We start from the raw sequence: 16,772 nt of genomic DNA on the forward strand, positions 1-16,772 counted from the left end.
TCATAAGTCACATACTTAATGAAAGTTTGCACACAGGTGGATTTCCTAAGTGTCGCGGGGCTCGCAGCACCATTTGAGGTTTCGAAATAAAAATTGGATGGAGTCGAGAGCGGACGCCATGTCGCATTTGGAGAGCCCCTGATGTGCCTAAACAGTGGAAACCCCCCACAAGTGATACCATATTGGAAACTAGAGATTTCAGAGCTGAAATCTCATCTACAGAGATCTTGATGCCGAGATCTCCATCTGCGCATGCTCCGCCCCCCTGGCGGCCATTTTCCCGAGTCCACCACACAGGAAACCACGGAACTGCAGGGGGAATCTGGCCTTTCACGAAATGTCGGCAGAGCCCCTTGCAGCACCGGACACCCCAGGCAGCAGCGCCGGACATCCCGGTCAGCAGCGTCGGACACCCCGGGCAGCAGCGCTGCCGTGGACACCCACAGCACCGGACACCTGCAGTGGCGCACTGCACATCGGACACCTCCTCATCCCAGCCTGCAGCATCACCTCATGCCTGTCAACTCCAGCAGCGACCCTGGGACCCCGCTTCACTGCAGCCACCACCCCTAGTAAGCAGTAAGAGGCATGGATTATTAGAAGCACCACCATTTTATTAAAAAAAAAAAAAAAATATATATGTTTCCTATTTTTCTCCTCAAAATTTGAGTTGTGTCTTATAATCCGGAGAGTCTTATAATCCGAAAAATACGGTAGTTACTTGCCAGTAACAGGATTTCTCAGAGCCCATGACAGCACCATGGAGAGAGGGAATGATCCGCCCTTCAGGGAAAGGAAACCTGCAGATAAAAAGGGCAGCACCTCTCCCTTGCATCAGTTGGATTACAGCGCACAGGAGGACCTCCAGATTATTGACAACGATTAAATATTTTTATCATACTAATCAGAAACACACCATGTTTATACATAAATCACACCACAAACAGTGAAAGCGTGCTCACTCTCACGTGATGGGAGGGAATAAATGGGTGCTGTAATGGGCTCTAAGAAATCCCGCTACCGGCAAGTAACTATCTTTCTCCTTCCCCCGTGACAGCACCATGGAGAGAATTACAGAGAATTGCATCTTCTAGGGAGGGACCACAGCCTGTAAAACCATTCTCCCAAAGGTTAGGTCAGAAGATGAGGCTAGATCCAGCTGATAGTGTTTGAAAAAGGTGGAAAATGATCATCAAGTTGCAGCCTTACAGATCTGCTCTATTGATACCTCCAACCTTTCTGCCCAGGAGGTTGCCACTGCTCTTGTGGAAGCAGCTCTCATGCCCTCCGGGGCGACCTTCCCACTAGACCAGTAGGCCAACACTATTGCACCTTTTATCCATCTTGACAAGGTACTTCTGGAGGCCTTGAGTCCCTTTTCTATGCCCCTGAAAGCATATAAACAGAGATCCTTCCTTACTACACCCTTGGGTGGACTCTTGGTACTGAACCAACATCTTTTCACATCCAAGGAGTGGAATTTTTCTTCCTCCATATTTTTGGGGTTGGAGCTAAAAGGAAGGACTACCTCTTGGGACCTGTGGAAACGAGATGCTACCTTGGGCAAGTAAGCAGGGTCAGGTTTTAAAATAACCCTATCATCTAAAATCTTAGTGAAGGGAGGACCTGCAGATAAGACCTATATGTCGCTCACTCTCCGGGCTGATGTTAGAGCCACTAGAAGGACCATTATAAGGAACAGAACCTTGAGAGTGGCCGAATCCAGGGTTAAAGGTAGGATCTGTTAGGGCTGAATTTAGATCCCATGGAGCTAATTTCTGGCTGATAATGGGCCTAGATCTTGCAAAGGCTCTAATAAATCGTTCTACCCATGGATTGCCTGAAATGTCTTATTATTGATTAAGGTCCCTAGTGCTGCTACCTGAACCTTTAAAGGTGCTGGTCGCCAGGCCTCATTCCAACGCCTTCTGCAAAAATTCCAGGATTGCCGTAATTGGAACCCCATCCTGGATTCTAACCCGCAGTGGATAGGAATTTCCTCCAGATTTTACCATAAGCTCTAGTGGTGACAATTTTCCTACTCAAGCAGGGTGGAAATCAAGTTTGGTGAAAAACCTATCCCTCAGCAGCACCCTTTCAAATTCCATGCTGTTAAATGTAGGTTCGCTGCCTGAGGGTGAAACACCGGTCCCTGAGAAAGAATGTATTTCCGGTGAAGCTCAAGGATTGTTGATAGACCTCATCCTCAGGCAGGAGAACAAAAGTTCTTCTTGGCCAAAAATGGTCTATCACTATTATTCTTGCCCTGTCTTCCCTGATCTTCCTTAGGACCGCCAGGATGAGAATGACCGGGAGGAAAAGCATAGGCCAGGCTCTGATTCCATGGGATAATAAAGGCATCTAGAGCTAGAGCCTGAGGATTCCCTCTGGGATCTATGTAGCAAAAGCAGTCTACCTTTGTGTTCTTATTGGCAAAAAAAAAAAAATTATGAACGGGAGACCCCACATTTCCACAATCCGTTTGAAAACAGACTCCTTCAGCACTCATTCGCCTTGTCGCAACTGAGTGCAGCTCAAAAAGTCTGCACTGTGATCTCTACCCCCCGAATGTGTAGTGTCGACAGGAATTGCTTTCCGCCAACCTGAAAATCTGAGATGATGTGTTCATCATGGCCATGACCTGTATCCCCTGATGGTTCAAATAGGCCACCACCACCTGAATGTCCGAAAATATTCATACATTATGACCTTGAATTGTATCCAGGAATTCAGACATACATACGGGTAAGGACGTCTGGTGTAACAGAGTGAATAACGTCTGTGATGCTCTGTTTACCCAGTGTTACGTCATCATCTGCACATGCTGCCACATCATCCTACAAAAACTGGGAGTGTTTTTCTTTTATTTGGAGCATATTCAACATTTCTATCATCTTTTCTTGCTTTCCAGTGACTGGTCAAAAATGCACCATGACTTTACGGACACACTGTAGTATATACCTGTATGTCATCTCTTCCTGTATATAGTATATACCTGTGTGTCATCTCCTCCTGTATATAGATGTACGTCATCTCCCCCTGTATATAGTATATAACTGTATGCCATCTCCAGGCTCCCTCCCATCTGTACATGGTGGAGGCGCAGTGTCCCTGCATCCAGAGTATTTCAGTGTGGCGGCTCTGCCCCGAGTGTAATACCATTTAGTTAGAAATTGTAAAGAAGGACTAATTTAGAGTGGCATTAGTTGTAGTTGTATAAATAAGTTTAAAGCGAACCAGGCATTGTCAGGTTGGCGCTGCTACACCGACTAAAATGATTCCTGGGTTGGAGAAATCAGTCTTGTGTTTCTTTTTTTAATCTGTGTTTGAATTTTTAAGTTAATGAAATGCTTCATGCCAGACAAAAGTTCCTGATTCTGAGCTCCACTGCAGTCTGTGTCAGAGGGCGGTCTGTGTCGGTACGGTAATTGTGTTATTTCCAGCTTTACAGAAGGACGATAACACAATAGAAATAAGATTAATAGGCCTCAGTTACCAAAACTGTCTACAAGGAAAACTGTTGCTCATAGCAACCAATCACAGCTCAGCTTTCATCTTTTAAAAAGCTCCGGTGAAATGAAAGATGCTTAGTGATTGACTGCTATGGGCAACACAGGCAGTGTGACCTGTTGTGGTCAAGAAGATGTGCTTATGAAAATAGAATTAGACTTACCGGTAATTCGGTTTCTAATAACCTACCACGACAGCACACAGGGGGATGTCATATCATCCTAATAAGGACAGGAAACACTAAAGAGGTCAAATAGCCCCTCCTACCTCCATACCCCAGTGTTGTTATAAAGGTCCACAATAGTATGAATGCTTAACAATATTTATTACTACTAGGTCCAATAATTAAGTAGAAAGGTGGGAATTACCAATGCTGTTGTGGTAGGTTATTGGAAACCGAATTACTGGTAAGTCTAGTTCTATTTTCTCTAATAACCCCCCCCCACGAAAGCACACAGGAGGAATACCAAATACTAAGGGCTTTTGGGAGGGACAACTGCCTGGTGAATTTTTCTCCCAAACAATAGATCTTTGACAGATGTTAAATCAAGTTTATAATGTTTGATAAAGGTATGGACAGATGACCAGGTAGCGATTTAAAAACTCAGGATATGTGCGCGCCAAGCCTTACTGCGATCTTTGGGAGGCAGAATGAACAAATCAACAGCAGGTCAAGAATTTATTTTATTTTTAATGCCGTTGCTCGCGTGGCATAAGTGATTAGACTACTTTTTTCTTTGGGCCAGTACAATTACAGCGATACCAAATTTATATACCTGTTAATTTTATGTTGGTTGCTATCACACACTAAATTTTTTTTTTTATTATTGCACGCTGCGATATTTTGAGAGCTATAAAATTTCTACATATTTGCCAACAGTCATGTGACGGCTCATTTTTTGATACCTTTCTTTTTCTGATATTGGGAGGTAGAATGAACAAAATCCAGATGGTAAAATTGATAAGGCAGCTTTATTCTTCATGTCAGTACGATTACAGCGATATCACATTAAATTGTTTTTGCATCACTATATTCTGAGAGCTATAGCTTTTTTATTTCTCCACTGATAAGCTGCCATACAGCTCAGTTTTTTTGACAGAGAATATGCCATTTTCAGATGTACCATTTTTATTTCCATTAAACATTTTGATTGCGTTTTATTTCATTTTTTTTTTATATGACAGAATGGCATTTTTTTTGCCTTGTTTATTATTTAATTTTTTTACGATGTTCACTGAAAGTTAACTAGACTCCTGTACCCCGCACGAACACCAAGATGTACATAAACATCAAAGATCAGGAATCCCTATCAGACCAGGACGTATGGGTACGTCAAAAATTGTAAAGAGGTTAACTTTTATTTATCCGAGTGCTGTTCTTCTGCATTGCAATGCATTAGACCTGTCCGTTTGTACGGGCTGATTGCCTGTTAGACCCAGTTTCTGGCAGGCAGATCCAGGGGTCCTTTGCACACTATTTTGTCTTATTTCTTCATGATATACTAACACTTCAAACCATGGAGAGAGTTATTCTCTTTACCGTATATACTCATGAATAAGCCGACCCCCTTCGTTTTGCCACAAAAAACTGGGAAAACTTATTGACTCACCTATAAGACTAGGGTGGAAAATGCAGCAGCTTACTGGTAAATTTCAAAAATAAAAATAGATACCAATAAAAGTAAAATTAATTGAGACATCAGTAGGTTAAATGTTTTTGAATAGCCATACTGAATCCTTCAGCCCCATATAATGCTCCATACAGTTCATGATGGGCCCCATAAGATGCTCCATACAAAATACACCCCATATAATGCTGCACAAAGGTTAATAATGGCCCCATAAGATGCTCCATAGAATAATATGCCCCATCTGCTGCTACATAAAGGTTATGGCCCCATAAGATGCTCCATAGATTATGCCCCATAAGATGCTCCATAGAATATGCTCCCATATGCTGCCCCCATAAGATGCTCCATTGAATATACCCCCATATGCTGCCCCATAAGATGCTCCATTGAATATGCCCCCATATGCTACCCTCATAAGAGGCTCCATTGAATATGCCCCCATAAGGTGCTCCACTGAATATGCCCTCATATGCTGCCCCAATAAGATGCTCCACTGAATATGCCCCCATATGCTGCGCCCATAAGATACTCCACTGAATATGCCCCCATATGCTGCCTCCATAAGATGCTCCATTGAATATGCTTCCATATGCTGCCCCCATAAGATGCTCCAGTGAATATGCCCCCAATATGCTGCCCCATAAGATGCTCCTTTGAATATACCCCCATATGCTGCCCCCATTAAATGCTCCATTGAATATGCCCCTATATGCTGCCCCCATAAGATGCTCCATTGAATATGCTTCCATATGCTGCCCCCATAAGATTCTCCACTGAATATGCCCCCAATATGCTGCCCCCATAAGATGCTCCTTTGAATATACCCCCATATGCTGCCCCCATTAGATGCTCCATTGAATATGCCCCTACATGCTGCCCCATAAGATGCTCAACTGAATATGCCCCCATAAGATGCTCCATTGAATATGCCCCTATATGCTGCCCCATAAGATGCTCCACTGAATATGCCCCCATATGTTGCGCCCATGAGATGCTCCACTGAATATGCCCCATATGCTGCCCCCATAAGATGCTCCATTGAATATGCTTCCATATGCTGCCCCAATAAGATGCTCCACTGAATATGCCCCCAATATGCTGCCCCCATAAGATGCTCCTTTGAATATGCCCCCAATATGCTGCCCCAATAAGATGCTCCTTTGAATATACCCCCATATGCTGCCCCCATAAGATGCTCCTTTGAATATACCCCCATATGCTGCCCCCATTAGATGCTCCATTGAATATGCCCCTATATGCTGCCCCCATAAGATGCTCCATTGAATATGCCCCTATATGCTGCCCCCATAAGATGCTCCATTGAATATGCCCCTATATGCTGCCCCCATAAGATGCTCCACTGAATATGCCCCCATATGCTGCAACCATAAGATGCTCCACTGAATATGCCCCCATAAGATGCTCCATTGAATATGCCCCCATAAGATGCCCCATAGATTATTCCCCCATTTTTTGCTGCTACCGCTACTGCCCCCCCCTGGGGGCCATGTGCCGGTGTGCTGAGCAGGCGGACACCGATGCGCTATGGGGGACAGGTGTCGCCGCTGGCTCAGGACCCGGCACCTGTGATATTTACCTGTCCCGGTTCCAACTCTGCTCGCCGCTGTCTGCCCGCCGAGTCCCTCTGTCAGTGACGTCAGGCAGCAGGGGGCGCACAGATAAGTCATCGTGCCCTCTGCTGTCTGAACGTCACTGATAAGAGGACCCCGCGGGCAGACAGCGGCGAGAAGCGTTGGAACCGGGACAGGTGAATACTGCATATACTTACCTCCCCCTGGCACGTCTCTGCAACCACGTTCTCCCACGGTCTCCCTTCCTTCCTTCAGCAGTCACGTGGTACCGCTCATTAAAGACAAATATGCGCATATTCATGACTTTAATGAGCGGTAACCTGTGACTGCTGTAGGAAGGAAAGGAGACCGTGGGACAAGCAGGGGGGCCGCAGAGACCGTGGCGGGGGGGGGGGGAGTCAGTATGATGCGATACCCCCGCTCCCCCTCCCCCACCCACCCCCTGGCTATATAACTCGCGTATAAGCCGAGGGGGACTTTCAGGTATTGCATTTGTGTGAAGACAGAATATAACCTGTATTTGAAAATAAGTTTTGTGCATTTGTTTTCATGCAGTTTATAATCAATTAGAGAAGAATCATTCTGTCAGGTCAATTTTATTGCACAATAAACTCTGTAAAAAGTAAAATCCAAAAAGCACAAGCGGAATTTAAGCTTTTTTTCCACAATTCACTCCACTTGGAATATATTTTTCCCCATTTTTTAGTAATATAGGAAAATGAATTATGTCATTCAAATCTACAACTCAACTCGTAAAAAAAGCCATTATATGGCTAAATGAAACGAAAAATAAAAAAAAGTTCTGGCTCTTGAAAGGGAGTGAAACTAAAGCGCCCTTCACTAGAGTTGAGCGACTTTGGTCGGATCGGGTTTCGTGAAACCCGAATGAAACAAAATAAGTTTCAGATGAAACTCGTCCGACTAGAGCAAAACAAAGTCGGAGTTTCGTCCGAAACCCGACCCCAATGCAAGTCAATGGGAAATAAAAGTCGGACGAAACTCCGACTTTGTTTTGCTCTAGTCGGACGAGTTTCATCTGAAACTTATTTTGTTTCATTCGGGTTTCACGAAACCTGATCCGACCAAAGTCGCTCAACTCTACCCTTCACACATCACGAGATCGCTAGCGATATCACTAAAGCGTCACCGATTTTGTGATGCAACAGCGATATCACTAGCGATCTCGCTATATATGTGACACTTACCTCCCTCTCCCCACTGGATATCGCTGATCGCGCGAGATCGGCCTGGTCAATTTCTCGTCGTCTGCTTCCTGCTGGCGCTGACGAGCGACTCCATGGACGCGGGCGGAAGACGTCACTCTTGCTGCGTGTGACAGGTAAGTGACGACCGCCGACCGCTGCTGCAACACTGGTGAGATCTGCCTGTTAGGCAGCTCACTAGCGACCATTTAGCGATGCACCAGCGATCCTGACCGGGTCGTATCGTTGTCGGGATCGCTGGTGCATCGCTAATTGTAATGGGACCTTAAGGCATAAAAATGAAAGCAAAAAACGGCAACAAAGGGGTTAATTTACAGTGCATTCTGGCTGTGAGACTCTGCTTAAATATAATTTTTGTTAAAAAAAAAACACAATTTGATTTCTTCTTGTTCTGTACTGTTGCATGAAAGGTAACCATGACATTGTACTACTAGGAGGGGCTTTTGTTTAGGACATCTGCTTACAAGAAATGAGCATATCTAATTCCACTACTTTTATAAAGGAATCCTTTTCACATCTGCTGTTAAAACTAAAACTTTACATGAAACCTAATACCAGGAAATACTAACCTTTCAGCTGACGACTTCTTATTTTCAGACTTCTTTTGTGGAATACTGGTAGATTTAATCAAATTTGTTTTTTCTTGAAAGACTATAAAGAAAATGAAGCTGTAATTAACAGTTAATTACAAGTAATGGTCTATAAAAATGTACAAATCGTAAAAGAAAGCATATCAAAATAACTAATGAAGAAATACAAGTAAAAGTTGATGCAGATCTTCATTTAAGAGGCAAAACTTTTTTTGGCAAAACCAAAGTCTAAAAGCAAAAGAAAATGTGTAGTTACTTTAAGGCTGTGTGCCCATGAGTGGCTTTCATTGAGTTTTTGACACTGTTTTCGCCGAGTCAAAAACAAGTGTTTACAGTTTCATTAAAGTGGATGGGATTTATAGAAATCTCACGCCCAATGTTTTTTTCTTTTGATTTTTACTCAGCACAAACATACACCGTTATGTGTTTCAAATATTCAACATGCCAATTTCTCTTGCAGGTCTGAGTTTTATTTGCAGATTTTCCCATAGACTTGCACTAGATGCAGAAAAACCCAAAAGTTAACAAACATGAATTTTTTAGTGAGTTTCCGCTGTGGAAATGCATCAAACACACGTGTAATCCACATTACTGGATCCATAAACTTTTGCCTAATACAAATACCCGAAAGTATCAAAAACAAAGCAACATGGTTTAAAACATGACAAACAAAAGCATCAAAAACATAAGTGCCCAAGTAAAAAAAACACAACCACCAACGCAAAAGGTGCTGAAATGCTGCAGAAAATCTGTATCAAAAACATAGCACTCATCTTGGGAAAGGAGCCTGAGAGCATTCCGCTCTAAGCAAAAAAAAAAAAAAAACGATCTTTAGTTTAAAATAATGAAAAAAGGTAAAAACTAATTTTAAAACCATCTGACCCTTTACTTTTTTTTTTTTTTATGTTAACATTTTGAAAAACCCTTAACTCCATAGTAATGCTGTTATTTCATTGTCTTACTTGGAGTCCGTTTAGCTTCCACAGGTGTAGAAGATGACAAAACAGTTTTCTTCTTAAAAGGAGAAACCCTTCCACTCAAACTGAAGCCTCGTTCTTCCTCCATCACAAATGTAGTTTCGGGTCTGTGTTTGAGAAAGAATTGTACAGTTAAAAAAATGTGCATAAAAGCACATATATTTGTGAAGTACTCATTTTTCAAAATATGTTTACATAGTCATGTAAATGCGTAGTTCAGATTCATTTTTTTTTTTTTACCTTTTTTTTAATAAAAGTGTTGGACATTTTTATTACTGAGTAAATCATTTGACATATCTATGTGTTGATCGAGTAGGGGCTCCCACAAATTGATATACAGTTATATCATGGAGATCATGCAGGCAAAAAGGCTGTGCCCGAACAATCGCCGCCAGTACCTCAGCTTCAGTGATAGTCTGTCACAGCTATAGCAGCACTTAAAAGACTGGCAGAGCAAGGAGACTCCCTTCTTCCACCCCAGTGATGCAATGGCGGGCCTCAGATGGATATCATAGCATCTTAGCAATCAGAGCTCAAATGACAATTTCCGGGTCTGCCTGCCACAGTGGCCTGTTAGACCATGCCAGGAGCATGGTCTAAAAGGAGTTTTGTGAGTTTAACTCTCACAGGTATAAAGTATTGCAGTACACGTGTATTGCAATGCATTGTAGCAGTCAGCAGACTAACAAAAGGTTAAAGTCTCAGAGGGACAAAATATATACAAGAAAAAAAAATCAAAACTGAATACACGATAAAAGATGAAAAAAAAAATATATCAATACATATTTATATAAAAAAACAAAAAAAAAAACAAGAAAAAGTACACATATCTGGCATCGTTGCATACCAGCTGATACCTTGATACCTTCGGTGCATTATAAAAAAATGCTTTTTCATGATACCACCAAACAAAAAGTGGAATAAAACGTGTGAACAAAAAATTGAATAGTAAAAACTGTATGGCAGAAAACGCCATCTTTTCCCGCAAAAAACAAGCCACTATATTGCTCTACCAGTGGCAAAATAAAAAAGTTATAGCTCTCAGAATATAGCAATGCATAAACAAGTCTTTTCCTATAAAAAAAAAAAAAGTTCTGTTTTATTGTACAAAAAAAAAAAAAAAAGCAGTTAAAGAAGTTGAATATATGGTCACACACAATATTACAATAAATTATTATATACCGTATATACTCGAGTGTAAGCCAACCAGAGTATAAGCTAAGACCCCTAATTTTGCCACAAAAAACTGGGAAAACTTATTGACTCATGTATAAGCCGAGGATGGTGCTGCACAAGGGTTAATGGAGGTCCATAAAGATGCTTCATAGATAAATACCCCCCCATAAAATGAGTAATTTCCAATTAGCACAAATTAGACTATGAGAGCCAGGTACAAAAAAGGTTTAAAGCCCAGAGACAAATACCAAATTGATTAAATTATAAAAACCATGTGGATTATAAAATTGATAAAGGTGCAAGGTTGGACTAGACAACATAGCAGCAATATGACCAAATGATCATATGGTACAAAAAAGTGCAGTGTGCCAAAGTGCTAGAAAAAAAATGTATACACAAATGTGTGCAATTCATGTAGCTGAATAGTGTCCAAAAAGGCAGGGCACATGCAATGGAGTACCAGACGCTGTAATAGGTGTACAAAAGTAGCTGCTGATAATTGTTACCTGGTGGTGCTGCTGGGAGAGGGTCCCCGACACGCGTTTCGCTATAACTACTTCTTCCAAGGGGGGTGTAAGGTAAGCGTTATGTCTAGCGCCAAACCAATATATCTCATCACCCCAAGAACACCATCCCCACAAAGAAACATGATGGTGGCATCTTCATGGAGTGTGGATGCTTTTCGGCAGCAGGCACAGGGAACATGCTCAACTCGAGGAGAAGATGAATGGTGTGAAATACAGGGATATTCTTAAACAAAACTTGTTGCCAGTGATTTAAGACTGGAACAGTGCAAGTGTTTTGGAGTTATCTAGTCAGAGCACAGACCCTAATCCAATTGAGAATCTGTGGTCAGACATGATGATTGCTATTCATCAGAGGAAACCATTTAACTTTAAAAGGCGTTGGAGCAGTTTTGCCTTGAGGAACGGGCAAAATTCCAGTGGCCAGATGTGGAAAGCTCAGACTAATCCAATGCAACTTGCATCTATAATTGCCGCAAGAAAAAAAAAAAAAGACTCCACCTTCAGGAGGTGGATGACAGGCGCGGGACTGCATAAGGAGCGCACCTCTGACTGCGGAGCCCATGTAAAAACACACTAAAATACTGCCAGTGCCCAGTCCCCACCCCACACCAATACCCTTGGTGATGCACTAATTGGGAAGCCCCTGCCGGCCAATGGTTCTTGAAGGGGAAGGGTCCTACGGCCACACCTACAGGGGTTAAAGCCAGGTGTCCGTGCCATTAACTTAGTTCCCCCCCCCCGCGGACACCTGAAGCTAGTGTGCTCAGCATGTCCGACGATTGGATCGAGGCCCTGTGGCAGAGAGCAGCACAGGAAGGTGAGCACTGAACCCGAGCTTTGATTAGCAGCCTTAGGTCTCACCTCCCTGGGTCCTCTGCCGTCCCTTTCCCCACGCCTACTCCTGCCACGGCGGCGCTGCCTGCCTCCCTGGGGGCTCTCGCCGCAGTACTCCCCCCTGGGCTCACCGGCGGCCCTGCATGTAGCCCCAGCCCGGCCCCGGTGCCAGCCTCCCCTGCTCGAGTCCCTGTCCCTCGCACCTCCACCCCCGTTGCATCCACTCACCCAGGCTTTCCAGTTTGGGCCCCCTCTCCCGAGCTGTTCCTGTCTCCACATGGCACCGACCCTCCAGCGCAGACCGCGGTGTGGGGTAGTTCCGGAATCCAGAGCGCCTGCAGGTGGTGGATGCGGCCTCCTCCACACCGCGAGCTCCCCGGAAGCAGGCTGGAAGATGCCAGTCCCGGGTTCCTGTTGGGTCCGCCCGAAGCCCAGCGTCACGCATCCAATCCCCGCCCACTCTTACATGCGTGCTGGCCAGCGGGAGACGAGCGACCAAAGAAATGTCCAGAGGTTTCTTCCAGCGATCCCGGCAGGGGGGCCGCTCGCTGATCGCTGTCACACACAGTGATCTCGCTGGTGAGATCGCTGTCACGTCACAAAAGTTGTGACTCAGCAGCGATCTCGCTATCGAGATCGCTTAGTGAGACGGGGCCTTTAGGGAGGAAGGAGGGGGGGGGATTATATCTTGAGACCTGTGAAAGTCTGAGACAACTTTGGGCAGGTTTGCAGGGACCGGTCTAAGCACTACCCTGTCCTCTAAAATCAGCGTGTATGGAGGGATGTCACTTATTCTACACGCTGAAGTAACAGTCACTAAAAAGCAACTTTGAGGGAGAAGACCTTGATCAAGGCAGATACCACGGGTTCAAACGGAGCCTCCGTTGAAGCCGTAAGAATTAAGTTCAGGTCCCATGGTACAGACCTTCCTTTGTGTATGGGCCTAGATCTGCCAGCTGCTGTAATAAATCTAGAGACCCAGTAATTCTTAGCTATATCATAGTTGAATTATGCATCAAAGGCTGAAACCTGCACTTTCAAGGTACTAGTGGCAAGCCCTAATTCTAGACCCTTCTGCAGAAATTCCAGAATCTGGCCTATAGGTAACCCCTCTTCTGCCCTAAACTCAGAAGTGGTTAAAAATTTTCTCCAGGTCCTGGCATAGATTTTTGTTGTAATTGCCTTACTACTTTTTAGAAGGGTGGCTATTAGATTCGGGGACAAACCTCTGTCCCTCAATAACACCCTTTCAAACTCCACGCCGTCAGGTGGAGCCCTTGTGGATGGTTGATTGGTCCCTTGGAAGAGGAGATCTGGAAGATCCAGCAGTACCCAGGGATCACAAACTGTCATAAGTCTTAGCCATGGGAACCAAGCCCATCTGGGCCAGAAGGGGGCAATCAGTATAACTCTTGCCCTGTCCTCTCTGATATTCCTCATCACCAGAGGTAACAGGGATAACAGAGGGAACATGTAAGGCCATGTTGGAAGTCCCAACTCGTCCACTATAAGAGGTTTTTCCCCCAGGCTCAGAGAACAGAACTGTTTTACCTTTCTGTTCTTTCTGGTGGCAAAAAGGTCTACTTCCGGTTGACCTTACATGTGGACAATCTGGTTGAAAACGTCTTGATTTAGAAACCATTCTTCCTGCCTTAGTGTGTTGCAGCTTAGAAAGTCCGCTTTGGTGTATTGTCTTTCCCTTTAATATGTAGCGCTGTCAAAGATAGAAAATGCTTTTACGCCACCTGGAAAAGGCGTTCCGCTACTTCCATCAGGGCCTCAGATAGGGTTCCCCCTTGGTGGTTGCTGCAGGCCACCGGTATTTGGTTGTCCAAGAGAATTCGGACATGGTGACCCTGTAGGTACACAAGGAGCTTTTTGACTGATAGTTGTACAGTCGACAATTCCTTCAGGTTTGAAGAACTCTCGGCTCTGTGATCCCATCGACCCTAGACTACAATGTCCCCCATATGGCACCCCCACCCTGAGGGACTGGCGTCCGTGGTTATTATACGAGATATGCGATTTTCCCAGGGAACTCCTGAGGCCAAGTTATCTCTGTCAAGCCACCATTTTAGGGACTTTATTGCCAAAGGACTTAATGTTAATTTTCCTTGCAGGAACCCCCTAGGATTACATCATTAAGCAGAACCTCCTTCTGCAGGATCCTAGCGTGGAACTGAGCCCACTAGATGGCCGGAATGCAGGAAGATAGTGAACCCAATAGTGACATGGCATTTCTAAGGGACATAGAGGGCCTATTTACCGCCCGCGGCACCTGGTGACGGATGTGAATAATCTTGTCAGATGGTAGACGACATTCCTCAGTTTCTGAGACCGAGGAACAGCTGAACTTTTAGAGGCTGTAAGCGGGATTTTTCGGAGTTTACTAGCCAACTTAAGTGCTTCAGAGTGGACTTAGATTTCTCCACCTGGGAAAGGCAATGATCAGCTGAACTGCCTATAATTAAAAGGTCATCCAAAAGGGGACAATCAAAACGTTTGACTCTCGCAAGTGGGCCATGACTTCTGCAACTACCTTCGTGAAGACTCGTGGGGCAAATGAGAGCCCAAAGGAGAGGGCTCTATACTGGAAATGTCGACGTATGCCTCCAATGGACACTGCCACCCTCCGGAAACGCTGGTAATCTGCGTGAATAGGTATATGGTAGTACGTGTCTTTTAAATCTATAACTGCCATGAAACAGTTTTTAAACACCATTTTCATTGGCAAACCGATCGTTTCCATTTTAAAGTGGTGAGTAACCAAAAACTTATTGAGAGAAGGGAGGTTGATGATAGTTCTGAAGGAGCTATCCTGTTTCCAAACCAAGAACAGGGGAGAGTAAAACAGTCTACCCCTGTCAGATTCCAGAATCTCCACCAGGACTCTCTTGACACATAATTTGGCAATCTCTGCCTCCAGGGCTGACTGTTCTAAGTGAGAGGAGCGAAGGGGAGTCACTCTGAAATTATCCGCTGGTATTGAAAGGAGTTCAAACTTTAGTCCTGCTGATATCACACCATTTACCCAGTCACTGTTGGTGATTTGCGACCAAGCTGGATAGAAGGCCGACAATCTACCGCCTACGGTTACCTCTAGTCATTGGGATGGTTTTTTGCGTTCCTTTGAAGAACGCCTGAACATAAACCCCATACCTCTCTTTCTCCTGCCATCCCACTTGAAACGTTCTCTTGTAGTCCTTTGCTGACCATACTTTCTCCTGCTTAAGGGACGACGGTAAAAAGAGGAGGATAGATTGGGAAATTTTTTCTTTTCATCTCCCACCTTCTCCAGCAGTTTATCCACGACCGGGCCAAAAAGGTATTCCCCTTCGCACTTAATAGCACAGAGTTTTAAAGACTTTGCCTGAATATCCCCTTTCAGCATTTTAACCACAGGGCTCTATGGGCTGCGTTGGAAAGACCCACTGCTCTTGCAGCCATCTTAACAGAGTCTATTGAGGCATCTGATAGCAAGGCTGCGGCTTCTTGGACTACTGGGAGAGCATCCAGAATAGTCTTCCTGGGTACTCCATCCTTTAGCTGTGACTCAAGTTGGTCTAGCCAGACCATGATTGATCTGGCGGCACAAGTCGAAGCCACTGCTGGTCTAAGGGATCCAGCCGCCATTTCCCAAGTCCCCTTTAGGAAAATGTCCGCTTTCCTATCTAGGGGTTCTTTTAGGGACCCCATTTCCTCAAAGGGCAGTGAAGACTTTTTGGATGCTTTGGCCACCGTGGCATCTAGTTTAGGGGCCTTGTCCCTGTCGTTAACCGACGGGTCATCAAAAGAATACCTCCGCTTAAGGGCCGGAGGTACAGAGCCCCTCTTCTCCAGTTTCTTCCATTCTTGGAGAATTAGCTCCTGAATTTTTACAATCAATGGAAAGGATCTCCACTTCCTCTGATCCAATCCCCTAAACATAACGTCCTTCAGGGATAACTCTGGCCTAGCCTCTGCTATTCCCATTGTTCCCCTGACTGCTTTTATTAACTTGTCTACACGATCTAGGAGTAGGCAGAAGCAACCGGAATAATCTTCAGATGATGATGATGGGGAGGAATCATGGGAATCTTCATTCTCCTTCCAACCTGCCGATGAATCTATCTCCGGGAATCTACGTACTGCTCTGTCTAGAGCGCTCTCCTTGAAAAAGGGACTTTAAGGACTCCCTCACTTCTGTTCTTATGATGTCCTTTAAATTCGTGGTGAAGTCAAGAGTCTCCTCTGCCACCTGAGGGGGAATGATGGTCGAACTAAACGCAAACCGGATGTAATAGCATGCCGCTGCAAGATGCTGTGGTAGCCATGCTGGTTCAGTATGCCTTCAATTTTGAATAAATCCCCAACAGTGTCACCAGCAAAGCACCCCCACACCATCACACCTCCTCCTCCATGCATGCTTCACGGTGGGAACCCTGCATGTAGAGTCCATCCGTTCACCTCTTCTGCGTTGCACAAAGACACGGTGGTTGGAACCAAAGATCTCAAATTTGGACTCATCAGACCAAAGCACAGATTTGCACTGGTCTAATGTCCATTCCTTGTGTTCTTTAGCCCAAACAAGTCTCTTCTGCTTGTTGCCAGTTCTTAGCAGTGGTTTCTTGGCAGCTATTTTACCATGACGGCCTGCTGCACAAAGTCTCCTCTTAACAGTTGTTGTAGAGATGTGTCTGCTGCTAGACCTCTGTGTGGCATTGACATGGTCT

The 16,772-nt window shown here is 44.6% G+C and overlaps 1 protein-coding gene across 5 annotated transcripts in view; it reads right to left on the bottom strand.

The window, feature by feature from the left end:
* Window positions 1-16,772, bottom strand: part of CENPC (centromere protein C) — a 274,172-nt gene that overhangs the window by 156,206 nt on the left and 101,194 nt on the right. For all 5 annotated transcript variants that reach the window (XM_073542563.1, XM_073542570.1, XM_073542556.1 and 2 more), the window contains 2 exons: window positions 9,509-9,630; window positions 8,526-8,607 (listed from right to left, as the gene is read on the bottom strand). In XM_073542563.1, coding sequence (XP_073398664.1) covers window positions 8,526-8,607; window positions 9,509-9,630 — 204 coding nt within the window. The remainder of the gene's footprint in view (window positions 1-8,525; window positions 8,608-9,508; window positions 9,631-16,772) is intronic.

Source organism: Dendrobates tinctorius, unplaced genomic scaffold (assembly GCF_039654945.1).
Source record: "Dendrobates tinctorius isolate UK_male_01 unplaced genomic scaffold, ASM3965494v1 ptg000011l, whole genome shotgun sequence".
In the NCBI taxonomy this organism is placed as follows: Eukaryota; Metazoa; Chordata; class Amphibia; order Anura; family Dendrobatidae; genus Dendrobates; species Dendrobates tinctorius.